The sequence below is a fragment of the Mustela erminea genome, chromosome 1 (assembly GCF_009829155.1).
Source record: "Mustela erminea isolate mMusErm1 chromosome 1, mMusErm1.Pri, whole genome shotgun sequence".
Classification (NCBI taxonomy): domain Eukaryota; kingdom Metazoa; phylum Chordata; class Mammalia; order Carnivora; family Mustelidae; genus Mustela; species Mustela erminea.
Genome location: NC_045614.1, coordinates 161,561,830 through 161,589,179, shown reverse-complemented (window position 1 = coordinate 161,589,179; position 27,350 = coordinate 161,561,830). Strand labels below are relative to the sequence as shown.

General features: G+C 35.5%; 1 protein-coding gene across 12 annotated transcripts in view; it reads right to left on the bottom strand.

The window, feature by feature from the left end:
- SLC9C1 (solute carrier family 9 member C1) overlaps nt 1-27,350 on the bottom strand; it is a 95,342-nt gene that overhangs the window by 6,246 nt on the left and 61,746 nt on the right. For 7 of the 12 annotated variants that reach the window (XM_032349115.1, XM_032349074.1, XM_032349133.1 and 4 more), the window contains 13 exons: nt 25,756-25,951; nt 24,438-24,623; nt 22,473-22,622; nt 21,089-21,140; nt 19,715-19,863; nt 16,642-16,767; nt 16,205-16,303; nt 15,327-15,500; nt 8,163-8,294; nt 7,845-8,030; nt 6,248-6,368; nt 5,321-5,399; nt 2,986-3,073 (listed from right to left, as the gene is read on the bottom strand). In XM_032349115.1, coding sequence (XP_032205006.1) covers nt 2,986-3,073; nt 5,321-5,399; nt 6,248-6,368; nt 7,845-8,030; nt 8,163-8,294; nt 15,327-15,500; nt 16,205-16,303; nt 16,642-16,767; nt 19,715-19,863; nt 21,089-21,140; nt 22,473-22,622; nt 24,438-24,623; nt 25,756-25,951 — 1,738 coding nt within the window. The other 5 variants (XM_032349123.1, XM_032349150.1, XM_032349159.1 and 2 more) reach the window with 5 other exon arrangements.

The following is a 27,350-nucleotide window of genomic DNA, read 5'->3' as shown; positions in this document are numbered from 1 at the left end:
GGTTGTGAAATCAAGCACCATGTTGGGCTTCATGCTGAGTGTGGAACCTGCTTGGGATTCTCTCTCTCTCCCCCTGCCCCAGCTCACTCTCTCTTTCTCTCTCTCTCTCCCCAAAAAGAAAAATGATGTGCCAGGCATTGGGCTTATTGTTGTAATGGGATAATGACTAAAATGGACACTGAGATACATTGTTTAAGTGTCAGTTAGTTTCCATTCTTTACAATTTTATTCACTGAGTGCTTCCAAGATGCGTGAAGTACAATGAAGGACAAAAGTCAATACTTGGTTTAAGATCAACATTTAAACTACATTTTAATACATTTTCATGAAGTGAATCAAACCATTTTTGCTCTAAGAGCAGTATGCAAACTATCCTAGGTGGCCTAAGCTTATTTTCTGGCTCTAAAATGAAAACTTACTCTTTGATTTTCTGAGATGTTTTAGATATTTAACATAAAAGATATTTTCGATCAAGAAAATGTTCCAAAAAATATATTTTAGATGGAATGGTTGCAATGTCCAAACATCTTTCCTTGTGGCACCAGGATCAACCATATGGGGTCCGGCTTGAGGTTGTTCCCTTTGGATGCAGGGAAATGTGTTTCAGAAACAGGAGGTGTCCCCTGACAGCAGATCCTATATGGGCGTCAGTCTTCAGAACAGTGTTGTCAACCATTCCTAACAGAAGTAGGGAAGGGGGAAAAAAAACCAAATGCAAAAGAGCTTTGGAATCTTTCAACATTGACTTACAACCTCGAACAGGATGCACTAGAGGGTCAGTTTAATTCCCAAAGGAAATACCTCCTGGTCATTATTGCTGAAGACAAGGAAGGACGTCGAGTGGGTAAGTATGAGTTAGTCCTTTTTCCCAAAGTAGTGGTGGCGTGATTTAAACTGGAGGTCAGAGTTTGAGAGCGCCTGGGGCCTGCTAAATGGGACAGGGGTAGTTCAGAGGAGAAGTATGTTCCACCGTGGGAAACACCAATGAGGTCTCAGCTCTGGTAGCTACCTCTCCTTTTCAATGCACAGGGATTGCTGAGTGTAAAGAAGGGCAGAAAGGAACAGACAACTTTCAGAGTACTTCTATTTGAATAATGCTTAAGAGTTTTACAATCATTTTTTTTTTATTACAAGAGCAATAAAACCATATGATAAGAGGTGAACACACCTGTCCCTACTCTTACTTTTCTAATATCTGGTTGAATCATTTGGGTTTATCTTTTCTGGCCTCTCTCTCTCTCTTTTTTAAAAGATTTCATTTATTTATTTGAGAGAGAGGGAGAGAGCACAAGCAGGGGGGCCAGAGGAAGAGGGAGAAGCAGACTCCCTGCTGAACAGAGAGAGTGGTGTGGGGCTCGATCTGATCCCGGACTGAACAAAAGGCAGATGCTTAACTGACTGAACCACCCAGGCGCCCAGACCTCTTTTCATGTTAAGAAAGTTGTATGTATGGGTTTGCGTTCATTTTTATATTTTACATTGGACTATACAACCAATCTTTTTAATGGTTGTGGATTTCCTCTAAAGGATGGTCTATAGTGATATTATATACTTTCTTACTCTTGGACACTTGGACTCTTTTTTTTTTTTTGCTCCCTTTTTTATTATTAACATTAAATGTATTATTTGTTTTAGGGGTACAGGTCTGTGATTCATCAGTCTTACACAATTCACAGTACTCACCATAGCACATACCTGGACTCTTTTTAATGTTTTGCCATTAGAAATGGTGGTGCACTGGACAGTTTGTGCATATGTCTACTTTATTACTTTGGATTACTCTTTTTGGGTTGATTCTCGGAAACAAATTCATGAAGTCAAAGTATATGAACATTTTTATAACTTTTACTTCAAATTCCTTTTACTCAACTACCAGCAAAATATAAGAAAACAAGTATCATGCCATTTTCAGCTATTTCAAAGGAAACAGATCTTACCATGGAGTAAATATTGTTAATTTAAAAAAGTCAGTGTTAATACTTCATTGTTGTCTAACTGGGTGCTTCTTATTTTCTCCCTTTTCTGGGTATTGTCTTTCTCCTGAACTGGCTGTTTTTAAAATTTGCCTATTGGAATCATAGTGTTTTCCTTATCTTTTTGTATACATCTTTATCCCCACATGAAGATATTGATTGTATTACAAGTAATTCCTAAAAATACTTTTTCATTGTGTATGGTTACCCTTTGGCTCTCTATTTTTAAATTTGGTCTTTGTCATAGGAAGTAGCCTGCAAGAGTTAACTTTTTCTAAATGGAGACACAAAGGTTTATCAGGAGGTCATTTTTAAACCCAGAGATATGCTTTAGGTAACACAGTCATAGAAAGTGTGCACCTCCCCTCCCACACTCACTTCTCCATTGACACTACATTTTGAGCAACCGAAGGTAGCCTGGTCTACTCATTGTTTCCCAAAAGTCTTGGTCTCTTGTGTCCCTACTCCAAACATCCTCTTCCCTTCTCCACCGAGACTCTGTTTATGTTCACCAGCAGTTGTTTCTGTTCTGAATTCCTTTAGTTTTAGTTGGCATGATCCACAGTATGTCTCAAATGGCTATTGGGCTGCCTTCTGATCTGTTTTGCCTCCTTAACTAGAACAGAAGCTCTTGAGAATTGAAGTCATCACTTATCACCTGTTTATATCTTTGTTACTTGTTTATATCTTCCACGGTGCAGGGCAGCCTAAAAAATGAGTATGCTGCACGTGGGGTTAAGTAGCAGAATAAAGAGAGGAAGCCAGGAGTGGATTTCAGAAATCTCGATAAAGGAATCTTATTTTAGAGTTAGTTTTCCAAATTAGAATTCAGAGAGAGTGTCATTAGAAGAATCAGTGGGTTAGTGGAAGTGATTATATAGCACATAATGGCTAGTGGAAAGGGGTATAATTCACACTGTCACACCAAAGGGGACCTGAACTTTTGGCTTCAGCCTGAATCTCCAGGAACGGGTGTGATCCAGATCATGTTGAGGAAACTGAGGCAGCTTACCAGATTTTCACTGAGTCTCATTCTAGGTGACCGGATAGATGTCCATTTCCTCCTTAATACTATCAAGGAATCCTGTAGGCTGTTGAATCTGGAAGTTGAGATAGCAGATAGGAGTCAAATTCTAAGACTATTATAATGGGTTAGAGTTATAAAGCAGGGCTGTGTCAAATCTGGTCTATGGAGCAAGGGACTGAGGATGAGGACTTCTACAACAGCAGCACTGTTTCTATTCCCATCCTGGGGACCAAAACACTTTGTAAGGAGCTAATGGATGTGGCAACAGGCCTTTTTGCTATGTGAAGGTAAAGCTACAGTTCTGGGGTGCTGGTGGGAGGAGGGGTTGGGGGAGCATGAAGGGAGCTGGCCCGGAAACAGAGCCAGGATCTAACATCAAGAAGAAAAAGCATTTACTAAATAACACAATTTGACAGTTATTATATATTATATAGGCTCAGTAGTTGACGCTTCTACCATTTAACGGACCTTTACTTCCACACTAGTTTCTCTATCTTAACAGCCTCATGCCATCAGGTTTTCTTTCATTTTGAAAAAGCAGCACTTCAAGGAATATGTACAGGGAGAACATTAGGTTCCCTGCTCCCTCATTATTTAAAATACGCTATTAAGCTGACTCTTAAAAGCTTGGCAGCCTGCCCAGGCTAAGGAGAAAGATAGGCTACCCAGTGGCCCCTAGGAACCATCTAATATTTTATCTTAAATGTTCTCCTCATGTTCTTCATTTTTTATAAATTGTAATTTACTTTTGTTCCTTCCTAGTCTTCAACAGCAACTGTGTTTGGGAGAATTAGAGGAGGTACCTATATCTGTATTTAAAAAAAAAAAATAAGTATCTGGAGAGCACAAGGAATTTGGAGAAGTAGTTTACAATGTGAGGAAGGGGTTAGCAGAAAATAATAGATATTATGTGTACGGATTGCTTGTTATGTGCCAAACACTTGGCAGTGTACTTTCCATTTCTTTAATCTGCAGGGCAGCACTATACAAGGGAAGTATGGTTCTTGTCTCTGTTTTGTGGATGCTTAAAGAGGTTAAGAAATCTGTCCAAGGTCACATGGCTAAGAAGTGATGGAACCAGGAAGGAAACCAGGAGTCTCATGTCAGAGCAAATACTCTCAGCCTGTATGTTATTGGGTCAGTAGTTCCAGGCAACAAGGAACAACCAGGGAAGTTTAAGGAACAGCTTCCCCAGAAAGACTCCAAAATGTTTAGGGAGGAGGTGAACCTCTTGCTTTTATGCTGGATGGGAATTGGATATTAAAGAAAAGTGTTGGCCTCTTGAAGATGAGACAGACACGAGAGAATCGGCCTTCAACTTTCTCCCCAGAACCTGTAACCACCTTCCCTGCAACATACACTTGTTGAGAAATTCAGGGGAGAAGGAACATGTGTTCTCAGAATTTTATGCCTAGTGCTAATAGAGCAAATGGACTTGATGTGAAACATATTTTTAACCACCAAATACCCAATTTTCTGGATTGTGTATTTGTAGAAGATATCTCTCAGATTCTGGGTATTCTAATCAACATCCCCTGGAGTAATATGATCAGCTTGGCACAAACTAAAATTACAAATAAATTCTCTACCTCGTCTGGATCTCCCCAGGATTCAGTCTACAAGCAAGCTAATGTAGAGGTAGTGAGGTATTTCCCATTCTATTTCTCTGTGCCCCACTTTCAATTCCAGGGCTCCGTAATGTTTCAGAACTTGGGATCTTGTTGCCAAGTTGGCCCAAGGTTTTGAAGATTCTAAGATCCTTAAGTGACCTGTCCAAGTTCACAGGGGACTATGAAATGAACCAATATTTATGTTTTTTTTCTGGGTTAGCCTGGGACAGATTAGATTAGTACAGTCATCACTGAGCTCCTGCTTTGTGACAGGCTTTGTGAATAGTTGAGCAAACTGCCTCCATTTGGAAGATCTCAGATGCATAGTTGAGGTAGCAATGAAGGCTTCAGCCCAGTCAAAACTTACAGCCCAGGGCAGAGAAGTGGGAGGGGCTCATGTACATGACAAACCTAGTGACTAGCTACTCAACTAGGTCCTCAACAGTGCATGTGGCTCATGTGATTCAAAATAAATGTTCTGGTATCTTCTGACCTTTGTTTTTCTTTGTCATTTATCTGATATTTACCCCCAAATATAAATACAATTTCTACTTACCCTGGACTAAGACAGACAGTGTTCATATCGATATTTACAAAATGATTAGCAGGTAAATTCCTTCAGTTTAAGAGAAACACACTGATAATTTTTATACATTCCAGACTCTCTTTTCCCCAAAATAAAACTTTTAAAAAGACTGCTTTAAATTTACCTCAATATTTGTATCAAATTGAAGGTCTTCTTTATAGAGTTTGCTTGCTGGTTCAAGAAAGACTGTGTTAGTTCAAGCACTGGAATAAAGCACTGTTTCTATTAGTTCAACTGTCACATTAGACCAGGTTCAAGTCATTCACACTCAGGGCCTCTGATCTGAAATTGGTGGTAGTCTCAATTGGTGGGAAGAAGGGTCATATTTTTTTAAAAAGGCTTAAAAGTCTTTTATTGTAAAGATTATGTAACAAATGTGCAGGAAGTTTGTAAAGAGAGAAATGATCTCTTGTCCCATCATCCCCAAATACATTGATGTTAAGGTGTGTTGAGAATGAATGCCAGGCTGTGGGTAATTGGAAGAGTCAGACAGTACCACAGTATTTCCATTATTACTGCTATATAAAATATGTTAATTTGAGGGAAGAGCTAAAAATTGTCTCATTGGGGGGCTTGGGTGGTTCAGTCAATTGAACGTCTGAATCTTTGTTTCAGCTCAGGTCATGATCTCAGGGTGGTAAGATTGAGCCTTGAGCTGGGCTCTGCTCTCCATGGGGAGTCTGAGATTTTCTCTCTCCCACCTCTCCTGCTCCTCTCCCCACCCCACCCCACCCACTGTGCTCTCTCTAAAATAAATAAATAAAATCTTAAAAAATAAAAATTCCCCCATTAACAATTTTTCCCATACTATTTTGATAATTATGCATGTTTATTCTTATAGATGAAGTATAGAATAATTTTTACTATAACATGGATATTGTCAATCTGGATTCCCCCATCAGATATCAAATATGGCAATTAAAATACTTTTCCAATACTCTAGGTAGAATGTATTCAATAGTTTCCAAATACATATATGCCTGTTTTATAAATATATAAAATTTTATAAATGGAAATTAATGTTTCAATTACTCAAAGAAATCTAACTCACATGATACTGGAAGAGATGCTTTACGTGAAGGTACATACTTTCTGGTGTTCCATCTGAATTTTTTCAAATCAACCAAAGTTTGAACAATCATTACCTTTGTAAAATCTTCAGTGCCTTGTACCTGAAGTTTGACAGACTATAAGTTAATTTCTGAGTACATATCATATAATTAAATGTTTCTCTGGTAAACTCTCTCAGGACCTCTCTAAATATCCGGGATAAAAAGTAAACATGTCTCTATGAGATAGATATCTTAAAATACCGGACTATGTTGGTTTTTTCAAAGTCAGCATCGTACTTTCATTGATTTTTAAATGCTCTGCTCATTTGTTTTACAAATGAGAAAAATCATTATGAGTTAATTATTAAAGATCTTTAAGCTATCACCCAGAGAGATTATCTATGTGGCAAAAGAAAGTTTAAAGAACAGTAGACTTCAAGAAATCCTTCAACCTGTGGTTGTTTTTGATATGTTTTGAATCACATTGGTACCCACATCTAGCGTAGCAGGGCTTTCTGCCTAGAAGGGTAGACTAGAGTTTCGTAGGTTTTAGGTGGCCTTGAGGATCTCTTGCTTGGTCATCTACATTCCCGGTCAGCACCCACAGGAGAACTTTGTTATTATGTATTCAGGAATAGAGTGGTAGGCCGTACCATAGTTAATAGTAATGTCTCCCTTCCTCTCAGTGGGTCTATCACATTGGTACTGGTGGCATCTGTTCAGAAAATCTTTCTTATGTCTCTTTCTCATCTTTGGATTCCTCTTATCCCCACCTCATGTTTTTCTCCTGATCCAAACCTACTTCTAAAGTACTTCTATCATAGTTGTACATGTTTCATTAACATATATATGTTTCTTTTCACTTGGTTGAGAGCTCTCCTGAGTGTAAGTTGCAAATCTCATTTGTCTCGATCACTTTAGCATCTAGCACGGTTTCTGCCATATACTCATTGCTTTAAAAATATATGCCTAATTTAATTGACTTGAGGTCTTTCAATTTACTTTCTCTAGATACATTTTGCATGTCCCCTGATTCCTCCTGACAAGTGCCTTTTTTTCTCTATCCCGACACACACACGCACACACACACACACACAGTCTGCCTTCTTCCTTTCTGCATATGCACAACTTCTCATTCTGATTGCCAGGAAAACTCAGCCCCTTAATATGGCAACTCCCTCATCTTACATTCACTTTCAAAGTAGCTGAGCAAATACCACTGATACTCAGTTCAGCATGGGTCTGTCAGAACTTTCCTAGAGTACTGTTGACACAGTCCAGAGTAAGTGGTCTTTCTGCAATGTGTAAATGAACTTAACAGGCCCTCTCTTGCTATGTACTATAGCACCAAAATCTAACCACGGCCCAAATGTACAGCTCAGTCTGCTTCATTGACACTGAACAGGGTATCTGGGTGTTTGGGCTACCAAGGGCCAAAGCAACCAGTGAGCTGGGTGTGTGTGGTGTGTGTGTTTATGGAGTGATAGAGGAAACAGAGAGGATGGGAAGGTGGAAAAGTGACAATTTTTCTAATGTTCATACATTGTCTGGACATATGTCATATTGACTGGAAGGCACGAATCAACATTTCTATACCTGACAGCATGTTATAGGAATTAAGGAAGGTGCCTTATAAGCTTTTCGTGATTGACAATCTTCCACAGCTCCATGGATGAGGATGACGTAAGTCACAGTTTCATCATAGATATCAGTTTTGGTGTTCTTTGGTATATCTTTTACAGAAACATTACGGAGTTTTAACTGCATCTTGTAGTTCCAGTCCTACAAGGAAAACACGATTTCATAGTCTACTATATATGTTTAATACTGATTCCTAAATAGTTAATTGATAACAGCGTTTTAATACAGTTCCATTCAGACTGAAGGATGAGTTTATATATAAACACCTCTTACCTCATAAGATAAATGTTCCCTCATTTTTTTGGCAGCAATTGAAAGTCCAAGTTTTAGCCACATTTTATACTCGATGTGAGGACAGCATTGTTCAAAAGCTTCATACAAGTGTTTTATAGGAATAAAACACAACTGAAAAATGGAGGGTATAAATGTAATATTTCATTCTGTATACCTATAGTTTAAGGATAGAAGGTTTTCTTATTTACATATAACATTAAAGCTAAGAATTTAAATTATGTAAGATTCATGGTGTTCCCTAATATACTACTACACCTAATAAAATGTGTGTAGTAGTATATATTTGTGTATCTTTTCATAAATTAAATAGTAAAAGGTTACGTGCTCCGATGAAACATTACTATTCTTACAGTTTCTGAAAAAGTAGAAAACAACATATTAAAAATCATGGAAATTTTCAAACTAAAGATATAAATATTTCTAAAAATGCATTATTTTAGGGGAGCAAACTTTTTAGATAACAATAAGATGCCAGTGCTAACAACGAGCAGACTATTGGCTATAAGGAAAGAGCTATTACAAATATACAAGATGTTGTGTATATTGAATTTTATTTTTCATGGGTAAGTATGTGTGAGTGCAATTGGTGGGTAATATGCTAATTGGGTACTTACCTTTATAAGAAAATTGCCAATCTGCTTTTGGAAGCATTGTAACATTTTACACTCTCATTAGCCATGATGGGGATTTCAGTTACTTCACATCCTTGCCAATACATGTTAATTATTTTTGTTTTTAGCCAATGCAGTAGGTATGTGGTATGTGGTGATACTGCATCATGATTTTAATCTGCATTTCTCCGAGAGCTAATGATATCAAGCATCTTCTTCATGGGCTTCATGGGCATTTGTATATTCTTTTGTGAAATGTTTGTTCAAATCCTTTGCCTAATTTTTAATTTGATGTTTTGTCATCTTTTTGAGCTCTAAGAATTCTTTGTAGATTCCATCATCAAGTAATTTTTTAGATAAAGGTATTGTGAAAAGCTCCCACCCCGTGGTCTGTGGCTTGCTTTTTCCATGTTCTTTGCAGTGTCTTTTCAAAAATAAGAAGATTTTAATTCTAGTTACATTTAATTTATCAATATTTCCTTTTACGGTTAGTACTTTTTCTGACCCAGCTTAGAAATCTTTGCCTATCTCAAGATCTGTGTTTATAGCTCTAGTTTTTATGTTTAGGTCTCTCACCATTCCAAGTCAATTTTTGTGCATAATATAGGGGGCTGAGGCTCAGAGCTTCCACTCAGATATTTGGGATTTTCAGGATCACTTGTTGAGAATACCATCATCGTTAAAGATCAATTGATTGTGTATATGTGAATCTATTTCTGAATTCTCTTCCCTGTTCTACTGATCTATATTATCTTAAGCTAATACCATTTGGTGTTGGTTATAATAGATTTATAATAAGACTTCAAGTCAGACAATAAAGGTCATCTAACATTATTCTTTTTAAAATTTTAATTCCAGTGTAGTTGACTCATAGTGTTACATTAATTTCAGGTGTATGATATAGTGATTCAATAATTCCATATATTACTCCAGTGTTCATCAAGATAAGTGTACTCTTAATTCTCTTCACCTTTTTCACCCATCCCCTGATCCCCCCTTCCCTCTGGTATCCATCTGTTTATTCTCTATAGTTAAGAGTTTGTTTTTGGTTTGTCTCTTTTTTCCTTTGTTCATTTGTTTTGCTTCTTAAATTCTACATTTAAGTGAAATCATATGGTATTTGTCTTTCTCTGACTTATTTTGCTTAGCATTATACTCTCTAGATCCATCCATGTTGTTGCAAATGGCAAGATTTCATTCTTTTTTATGGCCAAATAAGATTCCATTGTATATATATATATATATACACACAATATTTTCTTTATCTATCCGTCTATTGACGGACACTTAGGCTGCTTCCGTAATTTGGTTATTTTAAATAATGATGCCATAAACAGAGATACATATATCCCTTCAAATTGTTTGAGTAAATACCCACTAGTGTGATTACTGGATCTTAGGGGAGTTCTATTAATTTTTTGAAAAACCTCCATTCTGTCTTCGGTAGTGACTGCACCAGTTTACATTCCTATCAATAGTGCATGAGGGTCCCTTTTCCTTCACATCCTTGCCAACAATTGTTTATTGAGTTTTTTATTTTAGCCATTCTGATGGGTGTGAGGTGACATCTTATTGTGGTTTTGATTCGTGTTTCTCTGATGATAAGTGACGATGAGCATCTTTTCATGTGTCTGCTGGCCATTTGTAAGTCTTCTTTGGAGAAATGTGTTTATGTCTTCTGCCCATTTTTTAAATTAACATAAAACGTATTATTTGCTTCAGGGGCACAGGTCTGTGAATCATTAGGCTTACACAATTCACAGCACTCACTATAGCACGTACCCTCCCAATAGTCTGTAAACCAGCCACTGTATCCCTCCCCACTCCCACTCCCCAGCAACCCTCAGTTTTTTGGTGAGATAAGAGTCTCTTATGGTTTGTCTCCTTCCCCAGTCCCATATTGTTTTATTTTTTCCCTCCCTTCCCCCCATGACCCCTCTATTCTGCCTCTCAAACTCCTCATATCAGAGAGATCACATAATTGTCTTTCTCTTATTTTGCTTAGCATAATACCCTCAAGTTTCATCCACGCCATTGCAAATGGCAAGATTTTGTTTCTTTTAATGGTTGCATTGTATTCCATTGTATATATATACCACATCTTCTGTATCCATTCATATGTTGATGGACATTTAGGCTTTTTCCATAGTTTGGCTATTGTGGACATTGCTGCTATAAACATTCGGGTGCACGTGCCCCTTTGGATCACTACATTTATATCTTTAGGGTGAATACCCAGTAGTGCAATTGCTGGGTCATAGGGTAGCTCTATTTTCAACTTTTTGAGGAACCTCCTCCATGCTGTTTTCCAGAGTGACTGCACTAGCTTAGATTCCCACCAACAGTGTATGAGGGTTCCCATTTCTCTGCATCCTCGCCAGCATCTGTTGTTTCCTGACTTGTTAATTTTAGCCATTCTGATTGGTGTGAGGTGGTATCTCACTGTGGTTTTAATTTGTATTTCCCTAATGTCTTCTGCCCATTTTTAAACTAGATTATTAATGTTATTATTTTTTTGTGTTGAGTTGTATAAGTTCTTATATATATTTTGGATACTAATCTTTTATCAAATATACCATTTGCTAATAACTTCTCCCATTCAGTCGGTTATCTTTTAGTTCTGTTGGTTGTTTCCTCTGTTGTGCAGAAGCTTTTTATTTTGATGTAGTTCCAATAGTTTATATTTGTTTTTGTTTCCCTTGCCTCAGGAGACATAACTAGAAAGAAGTTATTATGTCCAGTGTCAGAGAAATTATCACCTGTTCTCCATTCCAGGATTTTCATTTTTTATTCATTTATTTATTAGGCAAACTCTATGCACAATGTGCGGCTTAAATTATGGTCTGAAGAGTCACATGCTACTGATTAATACAGCCAGTCAAGCACACCTATTCTAAGATTTTTATAGCTTCAGGTCTCCCATTTGGGTCCTTAATCCATTTTGAGTTTATTTTTGTGTGTGGTGTAAAAAAGTAATCCACTTTCACTTCTTTGCATGTAACCACCCTGTTTTCCCAACATCATTTGTTGAAGAGACTGTCTTTTTTCCATTGCATATTCTTGCCTACTTTGTCAAAGATTAATTGGCCATATGATTGTGGGTTTATTTCTGGATTTTCTATTCTGTTCCATTGATTTATGTTTCTATTTTTGTCCCATACTGTTTTGATTAGTATAGCTTTGTAAGATAATGTGAAATCCTTAATTATGATACCCACAGCTTTGTTTTTCAAGATTGCTTTCACTTTCTTTTATGGTTCCGTACATATTTTAAGATTTTTTAGTCTAGTTCTGTGAAAAATGATGTTAGTATTTTGTTAAGGATTACATTAAATCTGTAGACTACTTTGGATAATACACACACTTTTAACAATACTTGTTTTTCCAACTTATGAGTATGAGACATCTTAATTTCTTTAATCAAGGTTTTATAGTTTCCAGAGTACAGATATTTCACCTCCTTGGTTAATTTTATTCCTAGGTATTTTATTATTTGTGGTGCAGCTGGAAATGGGATTACTTTCTTAATTTCCTTCTGCTGTTTCATTATTAGTGTATAGAGATGCAATGGGTTTCTATACATCGGTCTTGTATCCTGCAAACTTACTAAATTCATTTATCAGTTCTAGAATTTTTTTGATGGCCTGTAGCATTTTTTATATATAGTATCATGTCAAAGAGTGAAAGTTTTACTTCTTCCTTACCAATTTAGATGAATTTTTTTTTTTATTTTTCTTGTCTGATTGCTGTGGGTAGGGCTTGCAATATATGTTGAATAAAAGCAGTAAGAGTGGACGTCCTTGTTTTGTTCCTGACCTTAGGGGGAAGGCTCTCAGCTTTTCACCTTTGAGTCTGACGTTAGCTGTGGGTTTTTAATATATGGCCTTTATTTTCTTGAGGCATGTGCCCTCAACACCTACTTTGTTGAGGTCTCTTGTTATGAATGGGTCTTGTACTTTGTCAAATGCTTTTTCTGCATCTACTGAAATGCTCATATGGTTCTTATTCTTTCTCTTATTCATGTGATGTGTCACGTTAATTGATTTGTAAATGTTGAATTACCCTTGCATCCTGGGAATAAAAGTTATTCAATAGTGGTGAACTTTTTATTTTTTTAATGTATTGTTGGATTCAGTTTGCTAATATATTGTTGAGGATTTTTGCATCTATGAGTAGGTAACTTGATACATCAATATCAGAGATATTGGCCTATAGTTGTCTTTATTGTAGTGTCTTTCTCTGGTTTTGGTATCAAGGTAATGCTGACCTCATAGAATGAATTTGGAAGCTTTCCTTCCTCTTTGATTTTGGAATATTTTGAGAAGAATAAGTACTAACTCTTCTTTAAACGTCTGGTTGAATTTACCTGTGAGGCCATCTGGTCCTGGACTTCTCTTTGTTGGGAGTTTTTTGATTTCTTGTTCAATTTCATTGCTGGTAATTGATCTGTTCAAATTTTCTATTTCTTCCTGATTCAGTTTTGGGAAGTTACATGTTTCTAGGAATTTATTCATTTCTTCTTGGTTGGCATATAATTTTTGGTTGTCCAATTGGTTGGCATATAATTTTTCATAATATTCTCTTACAATCCTTTGTATTTCTCCGGTGTCAGTTATGTCTCCTCTTTCATTTTTGATTTTGTTGATTTGAATCATCTCTCTCTCTTTCTTATTTGATGAATTTGGCTGAAGGTTTACCAATTTTGTTGATCTTTTTCAAAGAGCCAGTTTTGCAGCATCATCTCTAGAGGTGGACAAGGCCCAGCTGTCCCACTTTTAGTAATGCTACGATTGTTGTTTAGGTGGTGCCAGCCTAGCCTGGTCCTTTCATTATAAAGTTTCCCATTAACATTTCACACAGTAGTTCTAGCATCAGTTGATGTCTGCTGCCTAGATCCATTACTTCATTGAGATGGCAAAATGAAGATACTTTAATTCTCTGTTTTTTTTTGTTTTTTTTTTTTTTTTTTAGTTTTTAAACAGCTTCTTATCTTTATTATACAATATCATGGGAAATACAAAAGGGTATTTTTTTAAATTAAATTAATTTATTTATTTCCAGAAAAACAGTATTCATTATTTTTTCACCACACCCAATGCTCCATGCAATCCGTGCCCTCTATAATACCCACCACCTGGTACCCCAACCTCCCACCACCCCGCCACTTCAAACCCCTCAGATTGTTTTTCAGAGTCCATAGTCTCTCATGATTCATCTCCCCTTCCAATTTACCCCAACTCCCTTCTCCTCTCTAACACCCCTTGTCCTCCATGATATTTGTTATGCTCCACAAATAAGAGAAACCATATGATAATTGACTCTCTCTGCTTGACTTATTTCACTCAGCATAATCTCTTCCAGTCCCGTCCATGTTGCTACAAAAGTTGGGTATTCATCCTTTCTGATGGAGGCATAATACTCCATAGTGTATATGGACCACATCTTCCTTATCCATTCGTCCGTTGAAGGGCATCTTGGTTCTTTCCATAGTTTGGCGACCGTGGCCATTGCTGCTATAAACATTGGGGTACAGATGGTCCTTCTTTTCACTATATCTGTATCTTTGGGGTAAATACCCAGGAATGCAATTGCAGGGTCATAGGGAAGCTCTATTTTTAATTTCTTGAGGAATCTCCACACTGTTCTCCAAAGAGGCTGCACCAACTTGCATTCCCACCAACAGTGTAAGAGGGTTCCCCTTTCTCCACATCCTCTCCAACACATGTTGTTTCCTGTTTTGTTAATTTTGGCCATTCTAACTGGTGTAAGGTGATATCTCAATGTGGTTTTAATTTGAATCTCCCTGAGGGCTAGTGATAATTCTCTGTTTCTACATTTGTTAGCTAGAATTCTTCTTCATCTTCTTCTCTCTCTCTCTCTCTTTTTTTTTTCTTGGTTACCTTGAAAGAATTCAGAGAGGAAAGGCAGGATAAATGTTGAATGCTTTTGATTTAAAAAAAAAATCCATTTTTAGAATAGTAAGTTCATATCCCAACAATCTTATTGGAAACTAAACAAATTTTGGTATCATCATGAACTTATGGATTTTTGTATATCATGGGGTTCAGTTGTTTGCAATCATTTTTCTTTTTGAGTTTAAATTAGGCCAGTGATAGCCCCTGTTGCTTTGAGAATTTTGTCTTCATTGTGCCTGGGAAAACTTCCATCCACTTTGCTCAATTTCTTTATTAATAAATGTTAGTTCTCTGACTTTTTCCCTTCCTTACCTCCCAAATTATGGTATTGATAACTAAAATATGTCCTCTACTTTCCCATGAGAGTCCTCATTTAATCAGTTTTTCTGGTTAAAACTTTCAATATGGTAGGTTAATTTTGCAAGCCATTTTGCCAGGACAGGATGCTGGATAAGTATAATTTGGTAGCAAGTTTTATTCCTTTACTATTCCTATTTTAATGACTGTTTCAATCTTACTAGACTGTAAATATATGCTAAGTACAGAAATTACCCTGGTATTTGATACTGGATATTTAATAAGTTACAGCAATAGGCAAAAAGGTGATGTTTTCTGACCTCCACTACGGTTTTGCAGGTAGCAGAATACATCATGGGCTTATTAGTTAAACAGTTTAGCTCTCCTATTATTTCCCCACTGATCACATAGTCTGTGTACGTTAGCGGATAATCTTTCTCCTCTGACTCCCAGAACATTTGGTCAATTCCGAAACCAGGTTTTGATCTTTGAAGCTGTTGAGGAATGAAGAAAGAGGGGGAAAAAATGCCAATTAATTACCAAAACTCTCTAATTTTTTATTTTTTCCTTTGGTTTTAACAATTTTAATATGTAAATACGATTTTGAGGATGCTTCTTACTTGTGCCTTTTAAAGTGAATTTATTAAATTAGCAAAAGTATTCTTAGATACTGCAATCTTTCTGATTCCTTTTACTCAGCCAACTTATACCTGCCTTAAAATGGCTAAATGCCCAGTTCAGATAAACATAAGATGAAAACAACTTAAAATATTGCATCTTAAGGATGATCCTTTGGATGGTTTCTTGTTATCTATGGGAAAGTAACGCTTAAAAGGTGATAAGTAGGGGCACTTGGGTGGCTCAGTTGGTTAAGTGACTGCTTTCACTTCAGGTCATGATCTTGGAGTCCCAGGATCCAATCCCATGTTGGGCTCCCTGCTCAACAGGGAGTCTGCTTCTCCCTCTGACCTCTCTTCTCTCATGCTCCCCCTCTCTCATTTTCTCTCTCTCTCTCAAATAAATAAAATAAAAGGGGATAGGTAGTGTTAACCATCGTGTTTGAACAAGAAAAGTGAATGGTGGCTGTTGTCCTAAAAGAGGAACAATGCAGTTCTTAACATGGAAAACTATGAATTCTCAATTTTATCGAATTTTTAACTAATGTTCACAAGTGCATTTTTGAATAAATCTGACTTACCTTTATCATACCTGATATTATTACATAAATTCCTTTGGGCTCATCACCTTCTTCAAATATATCATTTCCACAGTCAAATGTTACAACTCTGGCTCTTTCCTTAAAAATATCACCAAATATATAGGACATAAACACTATATTAGCAGTGGCTGGGGATGTTGAGGTTTACATCTTAATAGAAGTTCTTACATTTTAAAATATCAGTCAGTAAGATCCAACTTATTGTGTTAGTGATAAATTTGTAAGAGAAAATAGGAATTATGAATATCAAAGAGATGAAGGTGGATATCCATAGATCTTTATAACTTCAGATGCGATGCTTATGAATGGAGTTTTAAGCTGGAGAGTATCACAGTCTTTATTAAAATAATCATTTGTTAAAAAAAATCATTTGTTGGCACATTATAGGTGGTATTACTAGAAAATAAAAATATTACCTGAATGAAGTGTATATGGTCTTTGTCTTTGTCTAGCCATGGAATATGGTAGAGTGCTTCTTCAATAGTAAGCGGCTTGATGATAGGTAGGAAATCAAGTATCTCTCTTTTTTTGGCCATTATTAACTAAAACCACAAAATTTAAGAAAGAAGATGAACAAAACTGGTGTTCACAGAATGCTTACAAAATTATGACTTGGTACTCTTTCTTTTACTTGCTCTTCTGAGATTTTTAGTCTATGGAAACCTTCAACTTCTCCCCACTGATAGCATTTTTCTGTTACCATCATTCTGAAGTCATAGATTAAATATTTAAAGTAAACTTTTTAAAAAACTGAATTATAGCACATAAACAAAAAGTGCACAGATTATAAATATCCACTCAAAGAACACTTACAACGTAAAAAGATCTTGGTAACCAGCACCCAGATTAAGAAATAAAACATTTACTACACCTAAAATCCTTATATTCTCTTCTAGTCATTTCATCTATCTAAAGATAACCTTTTTTATCAGAGTTTAACTTTGTTTGGTTTTGAGATTTATCTGCATAAAATCAAAAAGTATGTACTTGTTTGTGTCTGGTTTCATTTGTTCAGTAGTATGTTTCTGAGATTCATCTCTAATATTAGAGGGAGCAGAAGTTTATTCCTGTCATTTTCATTGTTGTAGAGGATTATGTTATCTGGATATACCACAGTTTTGTCTACTTTGGATCAACATTTGGAGTGTGCCAGCTTTGGCCTTTTTTAATGCTGCTGTATTTGTTTGCTGTACATATGTATACATTTCTGTGGCTATATGGTTCTGTAATATAACTGCTAGGTTACATGTGTATTTTCACATTTAGTAGATTCTGCCTAACAATTCCAAAGTGATTATGTTAAATTACACTCTTTCTCTAATATTCCAGTTCCACATCATTGCCTATAGCTAATATTGTCAGTTAAAAAAAATTAAGTATTCTGGGGCGCCTGGGTGGCTCAGTGGATTAAAGCCTCTGCCTTCGGCTTGCGTCATGATCCCAGGGTCCTGGGATTGAGCTCCACATGGGGCTCTCTGCTCAGCAGGGAGCCTGCTTCCTCCTCTCTCTCTGCCTACTTGTAATCTCTGTCTGTCAAATAAATAAAATCTTTAAAAAAAATTAAGTATTCTGATGGTTGTGTAATGGTATTTCACTTGGTTTTAATTTGTGTTAAGTTTATGAAAATGAAATTTAGTACCTTTTGTTACGTATCAGTTATTTGAATATCCTCTGTTGTGAGGTGTCTACTCAATGTGCATGACTCCTTTTATCATTTCTTTCAGTTCTAGTGGTAATAAACTCCCTTCACTTTTGTTTATCTGGGACTGTCTTAATTTCTTTTTCATTTCTGCAGGACAGTTTTGTTGGATGTAGGATTTTTGGTTGATAGATTTTTTTCTCTTTTAGCATTTCAAATACATCAGTTAACTTCCTTCTGGTCTCCAAAGTATCTGATAAGAAATCTGATAATAATCTTATTAAGGATTGCTTGTATGGGATGAGTTACTTCTTTATTGATGATTTCAAAATTTTCTTTTGTCTTTTGACAGTTTGATTATAATGTGTCTTGGTGTGGGTCTCTTTCAGGTCATCCTACTTGGAATTTATTGAACTTCTTGGATATTAATATTTATGTATTTCATCTAAGTTGGGAAGCTTTCAGCCATTACTTCTTCAAATATTCCCTCTCTGTCTCTCACCTTGTGGAATTTCCACAGTGCACATGTTGGTCCACTTGATTGGATCTCACTGGTCCCTTAGATTTTGTCACTTTTCACCAACCTGTTTATTTCTGTTCCTCAAATAGGATAATTTCCATTGTTTTATCTTTAAGGTGACTGATCTTTCTGCCTGCTCAAATATGCCTTTCATTCTTGCCACATAGATGTTATATATTTTATGTTAGGTTCACTCTTAAGGATTTAGAGTTTTTAATCAATACAGTGAGTAGAATATTTTTCTTTAGTTGAGGAAAAATTTTGAATGTCAGTATTATTTCTGACTACCCTATGATTTACCTTATTAATCCTACATATTTTAGTTTATTTTCCTAGGATTTTAAAGAATCAATATATGATAACCTTTTTCATCTTTCCAAGAATTTTATCTCTCAATTTCCTTTCTTTCTTTTCTTCACCTGGCTAAGACTTCCAGCAAGGCATTCAATATTTGGAGAGGCACTGGTTGATTTTCCTTTTGGTCCTGACTTTAGTTGGAATACTTATGTTTTACCATTTAATACAATGTTTCTTTTAAATTTCAAATAGAAACTCTTTATTCAGTTAAGGATTCTACTTCTCTTATTAGCCTCATGAGAATTTTAAAAAATATTTTGAGTAATAAATTTTGTCAATTTTTTTCTTTTTCTTTAATTTTTTAAACTCTTAATAAGTTATATAGCTATTTTGAGAGCTAAAACATTCTTAGTCATAATATACTAAACTTTTAATATACCACCAGATTTAATTAGTTACCATTATGTTTAAAAGTTTTGTATATATATTCACAAGCATAATAGCTTTTGGTTTTTTTCTCATACCATTCCCAATCTGGAGAGTAAATTTTGTACTTACAGAATTAGTTGTGACCCTCTATTTTTTTTTATATGTCATGGTACCATTTAAATAACTTAAAGAAAATGTAGTGAATTTTTGTCATGTAATTGAATGCTCTTATAAATTATGGGAGTCTATTGAAAAAGTTATTTCAGTGGCGTAGATAGTTCCTAGAAAGATACTGATTTCCACTGTAGTCTAGGATGAGAAATAGTTTTATCATACCAATGGTTTGGGAGAAAAGCATAGAAAGAGATGGTCTCTCACTGTGCCAAGAAAGGGAATGAGAAATTGAGCATTGGAGATCAGGAAGGATCTCTTGGTAGGTGTCTTTCTTTAGACAATTATTTTAAGTTAGAGATACTCCTATCTCAGAGATGGCCTATATTAGAAAATCAGAAGTAGGTTTGAAGATCGTGAACAACTATATATCAAGTATATTTGCTTTAAAAATATATTTAAGTATATTTGCTTTAAAAATATGCTACCTTACCTTATTAATTTCAGAGCCTTCAATTTTATGAATAATACCTTTTGACCTAAAAACCTTAACAATTTCTCTAGCCAAATTGAGCATGACATTTATCTCCTCCTTTGTTTTCATAGTAACAGCGATTTCTGGGTGATCATACTCTAAGTAGCCTGAAAAATAACATTTTCAGATAAAATAAGAATATTATTTAAAAATTTCATGTGGACAATAAGCTAGTGTTCCCACTATAAATCCATGGAATACAACGCTCAACACAGATAAATGTATATCTTCCTGATGAGGTGTCTGCAATCAGTCATAATTCACTAGTGGCTGCAGAGTTCTGCTTGCTATTTTCTTGTCTGCTTAGAGCTAAGCCCATGAGGAAGGACAGACAACCCTAGTCCTAGGATTAACAATTATACTGATATACCTGTATAGGATATTGAAAGGCTCCTCTGGGCCCTAAGGTCTGGAGTTTATGTTCTACTTTTCTATTCTGTTTGGACTATGATTTTGGACTTCAAACAGTGCCTTAGGTATGGCTTCTGATTAAGTCTTCTCATCCATCTTTGGTTATTGTCCACCCAGCATTCCTGAGCATCTAGAGGACTCATCTATGCTCTTCTGCCTGTTTTATCTGGATTCCTGAATGCCCATGAGAGTTGCTTTCATTTAGATTCTACACTTTGGCTTTTCCTTTGTGAAGGCTTCTTGTCTCAATTGATAACTATCTGCCATGCAAAATCTCTCAAGTCTTGGCCAATTCTCAGATTTGCTGTGTCATTTTCTTGCCCACTACCTGGTACCAAACCCTCTTCCCCTCCCACATGAACTCTATGGTATAAGAATGTGTCTGTCCCACTCCCAGGATTTACCCTGTACTAGGAGCATTACATGGCATGACTCAGAGAAGAAGCTATTGCCATATTTAGGCATGGAGGCTCCCAGCAGGCGTATAAGAGATCTGTGAGACTCTTATCTGATTTCAGCTTATAAATCCTAAATCCTCAGATGGTAGCTCTGTGGCAAGTGAAGGGGGAAAAATAACTTTTTTTCCTTTTATTGCTCAGGATGGTGTGTGTACTTTTGGTTTGGAAGAAAACAGAATTTATAAGGTGATTAATAGTATGTATAAACATGCAATGTTAATGTGTTTAATAAGAAATTGAAAGGTCTTTATTGAGGTGTAAGGCAGGAAAAACAAGTGTGGAGAGGTAATATTACACGAAACCCATCCAAACCAAAGATATGATATTGTTGAAGTTATATACTTTATTATTAGTAATAAATAGGTTTCCTCAAATATCAGTTTAGTTATCAAAATAATTGCCTCTCTGAAGTAATGATAATAAGGGATGGTTGTGCTTAATCTTTAGGGTGAAGGGTACATACCCAGCTCTTTCATAGCATGTCCTGTATTCTTCATTATCCTCTTTAATAACATCTACCAAATAAAAGAATATTTATCCCCCTGGAGAACAAGCTGTTATAAAATATCTTTACATTTGCAACTGATGAATTTTTTTTTTTTACTTAACTAATAACTAAAGAAAACATGTGAAGGGGAAATTTTCAGGGATTAGAATTAAATTTTGTGCAATAAATTTTATGTTTCTCCAGCAAGTTGGTGAAAAGAATAAAAAGTGGCATTACCAGGTTGATTTTGAGGACCCCAAATGCAAGTCATATTTTTTTCTTTTTCCTTATAGTAACCTGCTTTAGGGTACTATTGATTCTGAAAAACACAAGCACGGTTGATGCTTTCCTCTTCAACTTTGGGGCCACAGGGAAAGCATTCAGTCTTAAATTAGGTAGAAGGTTTGGCCAAACTGTGTTAGAACAAAAATGAGCACTACAGCTGGACATCTCAGAGATTCAGTTCCTCTTGTTTTTCCTACTGTGTATCCTCAAATTCCAGTACTAAATATCTGTTTCCAGGTAAGAACAGGTAACAAAATTTAGGAAAAGTGTTTTAAAATTACAGGTGGTGAAGAAAGGAAAGATACTGCTTTTTGTGTTCTACTACATAACACATGTCCAATTTTCTCAACTACCGAGCTTTGGGTATATTACTTGACATTCACATGTTCCACATTGCTTTGAAAGGTAAGTATTTCACATAGTTGGCAAACTTGTGAGAACAACCACCTCAGTCAAAAAAGTGAAAATCCAGAACTTAGGCCCTAGAATTCTCTAGGCTGTTTACTAGCCATGTGACTGAGCATAATCATTCAACCTCTCTTGGCTTTTTTGTTGTTGTTGTTCTTTCTCTGTGTAATGAAGAAATTAGACAAGGTTTCCTTCTATGAGCTATTCTTACTTTTTCCTTTTGGCAGATGCCCCTCATTTGCTTCTTTTACTGTGGGAAAATCAGGCAGGGAGAGAGGAAGGGAGCCTTCGGGAATTATGAGGAGTCTCCCTTTGCTTAACATTACCATTACATCTCATCTTCCAATATTTCCTATTTAGTGCACCTGTTGTTGACAGATCCTGGAATTTGCATCAGGAGGGAGCTAATGACCACTGCCCATATGTTTCATGTGCCCCAAAAGGTGGCTTGCAAAAGCCTCGTGATTTGCTACTGTGGCACAGACAATTCAGTAACAGACATATTCAGCTTCTGAATAATACATATGTAGACTAGTTTTTACACAAATTACTTAGCAAATTGTGTCAAAGACCACATCTACATATATAGACAGAGGACATAATGGGTGGGGGCAACTGAGAGATTGGAGGAATAAACCCTTACCTTACTAATGAAAGTTTTCCTCACCTGTTTAACCTGCTTAGAACTTGAAATCTGATCAATTATAGTCATTATATCTTCTTCACCTTGGACATATCCTTTTAGTATAGCATATTTCAAGGACAGCTGGTGACTCATCTTTTGATCTATTATTTGCAGCAACTTTGGGGTTATGAGCTGGAAAAAATGGAACTACCATTTACTATAAATTGTACACATTTAGTTAGTTATATATTGATTAGTTTAACTAAAGTATATAATATTAGGAAATAACATGTTTTCAACAGTAACTATAGTAACCTGTCAAGGTTATTTTATTCATGGCAAGTTTATAACTTCATGACCAGAGTGATTTCCCTATAATTAATAGTGCTGGACACCTATGTGAAGTTATGAATTTACTCTTTACTTATGTCCCCTATAGAGCATTGAATACTACTTCCAACTGGTTTAAATTCTTGGAAAACAATGCAATTAATCTGGGCTTGTCATAAATGTGTATAAAGTACTGCCACTTTTACCTGTGAAATCTTCTACTAACCTTCTTACCAGAAGGTTTATTTGGGAGTTAGAACCCACCACAACTATACTTCTTGTTTGACCCCACCATTAATTTCTCATTGTTTCTTTGCTGAGGTTTAACTTTCTAGATTATCTGTTACCACTCTGCAGTCCTTTAACTTCCCCATAGTTGGCTGTTTCCCGTGTTTTCCTGTCTATGCTCCATATTCTTCATACTCTCCCTGCTGACCAACTGCCATTAATCCTCAAAGCACTAATTTATGCTCATCCTTCAATATTCAGTTTAAGCATCACCTAATAAAAGACATCTTTTTAAAAAATCGTGTTAGCATTTTGTACATACTCTGTTTTGCACTTACCTTACAATGTAACACTGGAACATCTAGATGACAGGTCATTTTCCTTCTACAAGTTCTCTAGAGTGTGTCTAATTTGTCTTCATGTTCCAGAGCCTATCATTTGATATGTTAAGGGTTCAGAATTTCCTGAATACCTAAACAAAATTTCCTTAGGTGGTTTACCAGTTTCTTCACTTAAAATATTTGGTAGACCCCGCATATCCTCCAATCAGAAAGAATTAACTAGTCCCTGGAATACGCTTTGCTTGTCTTCCTTAGGTCAAATTGCACACTAGCATTACTTAGTCTTATTTAACACTAAAATGGAAAAAGCTACTAGTTGCATCCTTTTAGACCTTAGCAAAAGTATTTTTTAAGCATATGTAAGAAAGCTCTAAATGTACAGATTCTAATCTGTTAGTTTTATCTCTAGATGAACCACGTCTCCCTTAGGTTTGTTCCTCTCACAGTGCTTAAGTGTGCATGTGTCTTGTTTCTGTATGAATAGAGCGAGCCAGTGAAAGAGAGGGGATGTATCCCTGTTCCATATATATACTTCACATGCCTTGTGATGGAGTGAGTCCCATGTCATTGAAATAACTGTATAGATAATAAATAATATCATGCTTGTTATAGAAAGATGATTAGACAAATAAGGTTATTTTTGATGCTGTGATTTTATGTTACTATGAATTTATGAAACATGAAATGCATAATTTTTGGCTTCTTAATATGTATGAATTTATACTATTTGCTTTGTCACTATGAATGGTGTGCATGGTTGTTTTGTTGATTTCCAGGTTTTATACCAGGTATCTCTAAAAATAAACATTACTTTGGGGTTAATTTATACTTACATTACTATGGAATTTTTTTATGTGCTCTCTATTCAAAGAAAAAGCTATACTGAGTATTTCTATACTTTCATGTACTAAATAAATTGCACATACAATTTGGATATTCATAAAATAATATGTTATAAAATTTAATTTGTGGAAGGGTTATAAAATTTAAAATATAAACATCATCTCAATAAAAAGTGGAAATCATAAAACTACTAAACTGATCTTAGTCCATATTTCATGAAGCAGTCAGTAGAAATTTGAAATTGAATGATTTAATAGTTCTTTACCTTCAAAATACGTAGTAGGCGAAGAAATCGAACAATTTTTATAAAGATTACTGTTAGAATAAAATCAAGAGTATAAGTAATAGAATTTGTCTCAATAAGAATTATATCTATGATGCCAACTGATGTAATTGCTAACTCAAATAGGTTCCAGGCCTGTAAAAAATATTCTTTCCTCATTGCAGCCATCTGTTGATTAAAAAAAAATACATTATCTTGTTTTTGCTTTTACTGTAACATTTTCCACAATAACTGAAACATCACTAGTTAGATTCTTTTCTTATCTACCTTAAGATTTCTTGTCTGAAATACTAGTAAGGAAGCATATTAATTTAAAATTCAAATGATTAAATATTAAAGCATAGCTAAGAGAGTGGGAAGTATTAAAGATGATTGTGGGTTTTCAGTGGAATTCTGAAAGCAAAGTAGGTTTAGAGAAGATAATTTTTTTAGAATGTGCTGTTTGAGATGTTTGTATAGCATTTTGTTGGAGAGATCCAGTCATCAGTTTCTATATGATCTGAGGTTCTTGGTAAGATCTGAGCTGGGAATGTGAATTTAGAAGTTATTAGACTATAAATGGTAGATGATGCCAGATGATGCCAGAAGTGAAAGAGATAGCATGGCTTATGAAGCTCTTTATTCTTTATGGCCATGTCTCCTTTCCATACCCTCCACATCTAACATCTAACATCTAACATCTCTCTAATATCCATGCTGACCAATCCATCCCAAGCTCCAGTCACGGGAGTGATGTCCCTTGTGCATGCAACGGGTTTTGCTTCTAGCTTTTCCCTTGTTTTTGTCCATCATGTTATATACTCATATTCTCAGTCTTCACTTTTTGGTCTATATAACACAATACTATTATCAATATTATTATCAGTTTGTTGACCCTTTCTTCATTTTACAACTACCTTTATGTTAGATTTAAAAATCAAATCATGAATGTTTTTCAGGCATGAAGGGATATCTATCACTCTACCTATCTCTATCTAGTAGTAAAAAAGATTAAAATGAACACTATCCTGCTTAATTTATGAACACTTTCGATACCTTTGAAACTCCCTTTGACACACACCATTTTAAAATTTATGTTTACAAATACAAAATCAGTTCTTAAAGTATGGATGTTTTCCATTGAGTTGCCTTAAAAATTTACCTTTAAAAATTAAAGTTTGGGAAATGAGAAAGAATTTCATACACTCCTTTAGAAAATTGTGTGTAGTTAGTGTTGGAAACGAAGTTACAGAATCTCTCTGTGAGACAAATAACATATTCACACATACATAGATACACACACACCACAATTTTGGATTACCTTAAATAGGGCCTCCACGATATAAAATGCAAGAAAAGAGTAGTTAGAGTATCTTAATTCCTGGTCATAGATCTCACTTAAGTTAGGTATCCAAGAAATTATAATAGGAAACATATTCATTAGTGTCACAAGATATCCAATATACTCAAATTCATCCGTAAATACAATTTTATGGCATAAACGAAGAATGCAATGTCTACAAAAAATAAAGAGTTTTATCTAATAAAATAATTACACTGAATGACTTTCAGTTCAGTTCTGTTCTAATCATCTATAGTACACAGCCCAGCTTAGTTCTGGGTAGGAGAAATCACTACCTAACACTTTCTAGCATCTCCCTTCAGATATTGTACTTTTAATTTCCTCCTCTGCTGGATGTCTTGAGGCTTGTTTCCCCTCTTTTTTCCCCCATCTTCCTCAACTCTCATCCATTTTTAGTTTTAATAGAAATACTTTGGTCATGAGATGGGATAATTCAAATTAGAAATATTAAAAAATAATAATAAACAAAGGGAATTCCTTCCACCTGCCAGACATGATTACTATTAACAGTTTGAATATTAGACCAATCTTTTTTCTTATGTAATCATTATCTGTAAACACAAAAATTTTATCATACATATCATTCTAAACTTTTTTTCTTTTTCTTAACAATGTATCATGAGCATCTTTTCTTGTTGAGGCATAGAATCTGTAAAAAAATAAAAGTCCCAGGATGTGTGGTAATGAAACAGTATGAATCCACATTTTATCAAAATGTATTTATCAAAATATTTAAATCAAATATTAAATCAAATCAATAACTCCTAAATGTGAGACAGGAAATCATCAAAATCCTAGAGGAGAACATAGGCAGCAACTTCTGTGACCCGGGCTGCAGACACATCTCTGGAGGCAAGGGAACAAAAGCAAAAATGAACTATTGGTACTTCATCACGATAAAAATTCTGCACAGCAAAGGAAACAGTCAATAAAACTAAAAGACAGCCTACAGAATGGGAGCTATGTCATTTGCAAATGATATATCTGTTGAAGGGTTAATATCCAAAATCTATAAAGATCTTATCAAACTCAACACACCCCAAATTAATAATCCAGTTAAGAAATGGGCAGAATATCCAACTTTTGTACCAATGTGGACAGGACTGGAGGAGATTATGCTGAATGAAATAAGTCAAGCAGAGAGAGTCAGTTATCATATGGTTTCACTTACTTGTGGAGCACAAGGAATAACATGGAGGACATGAGGAGAAGGAAAGGAAAAGTGAATTGGGTAAATTGGAGGGGGAGGTGAAGTATGAGAAACTGTGGACTCTGAGAAATAAACTGAGGGTTTTGGAGGGGAGGGGAGTGGGAGGATGAGTGGGCCTGGTAGTGGGCATTAAGGAGGGCACATACTACATGGAGCACTGGATGTGGTGCTTAAACAATGAATCTTGGAACACTGAAAAAATTAAATTAAATTAAAAAATTGATCACATACACATTTAAAAAAATGAAATGGGCAGAAGATATGAAAAGATATTTTTTCAAAGAAGATATCAGATGGCTAACAGACATATAAAAAGATGCTTAACATCACGCATCGTCAGGGA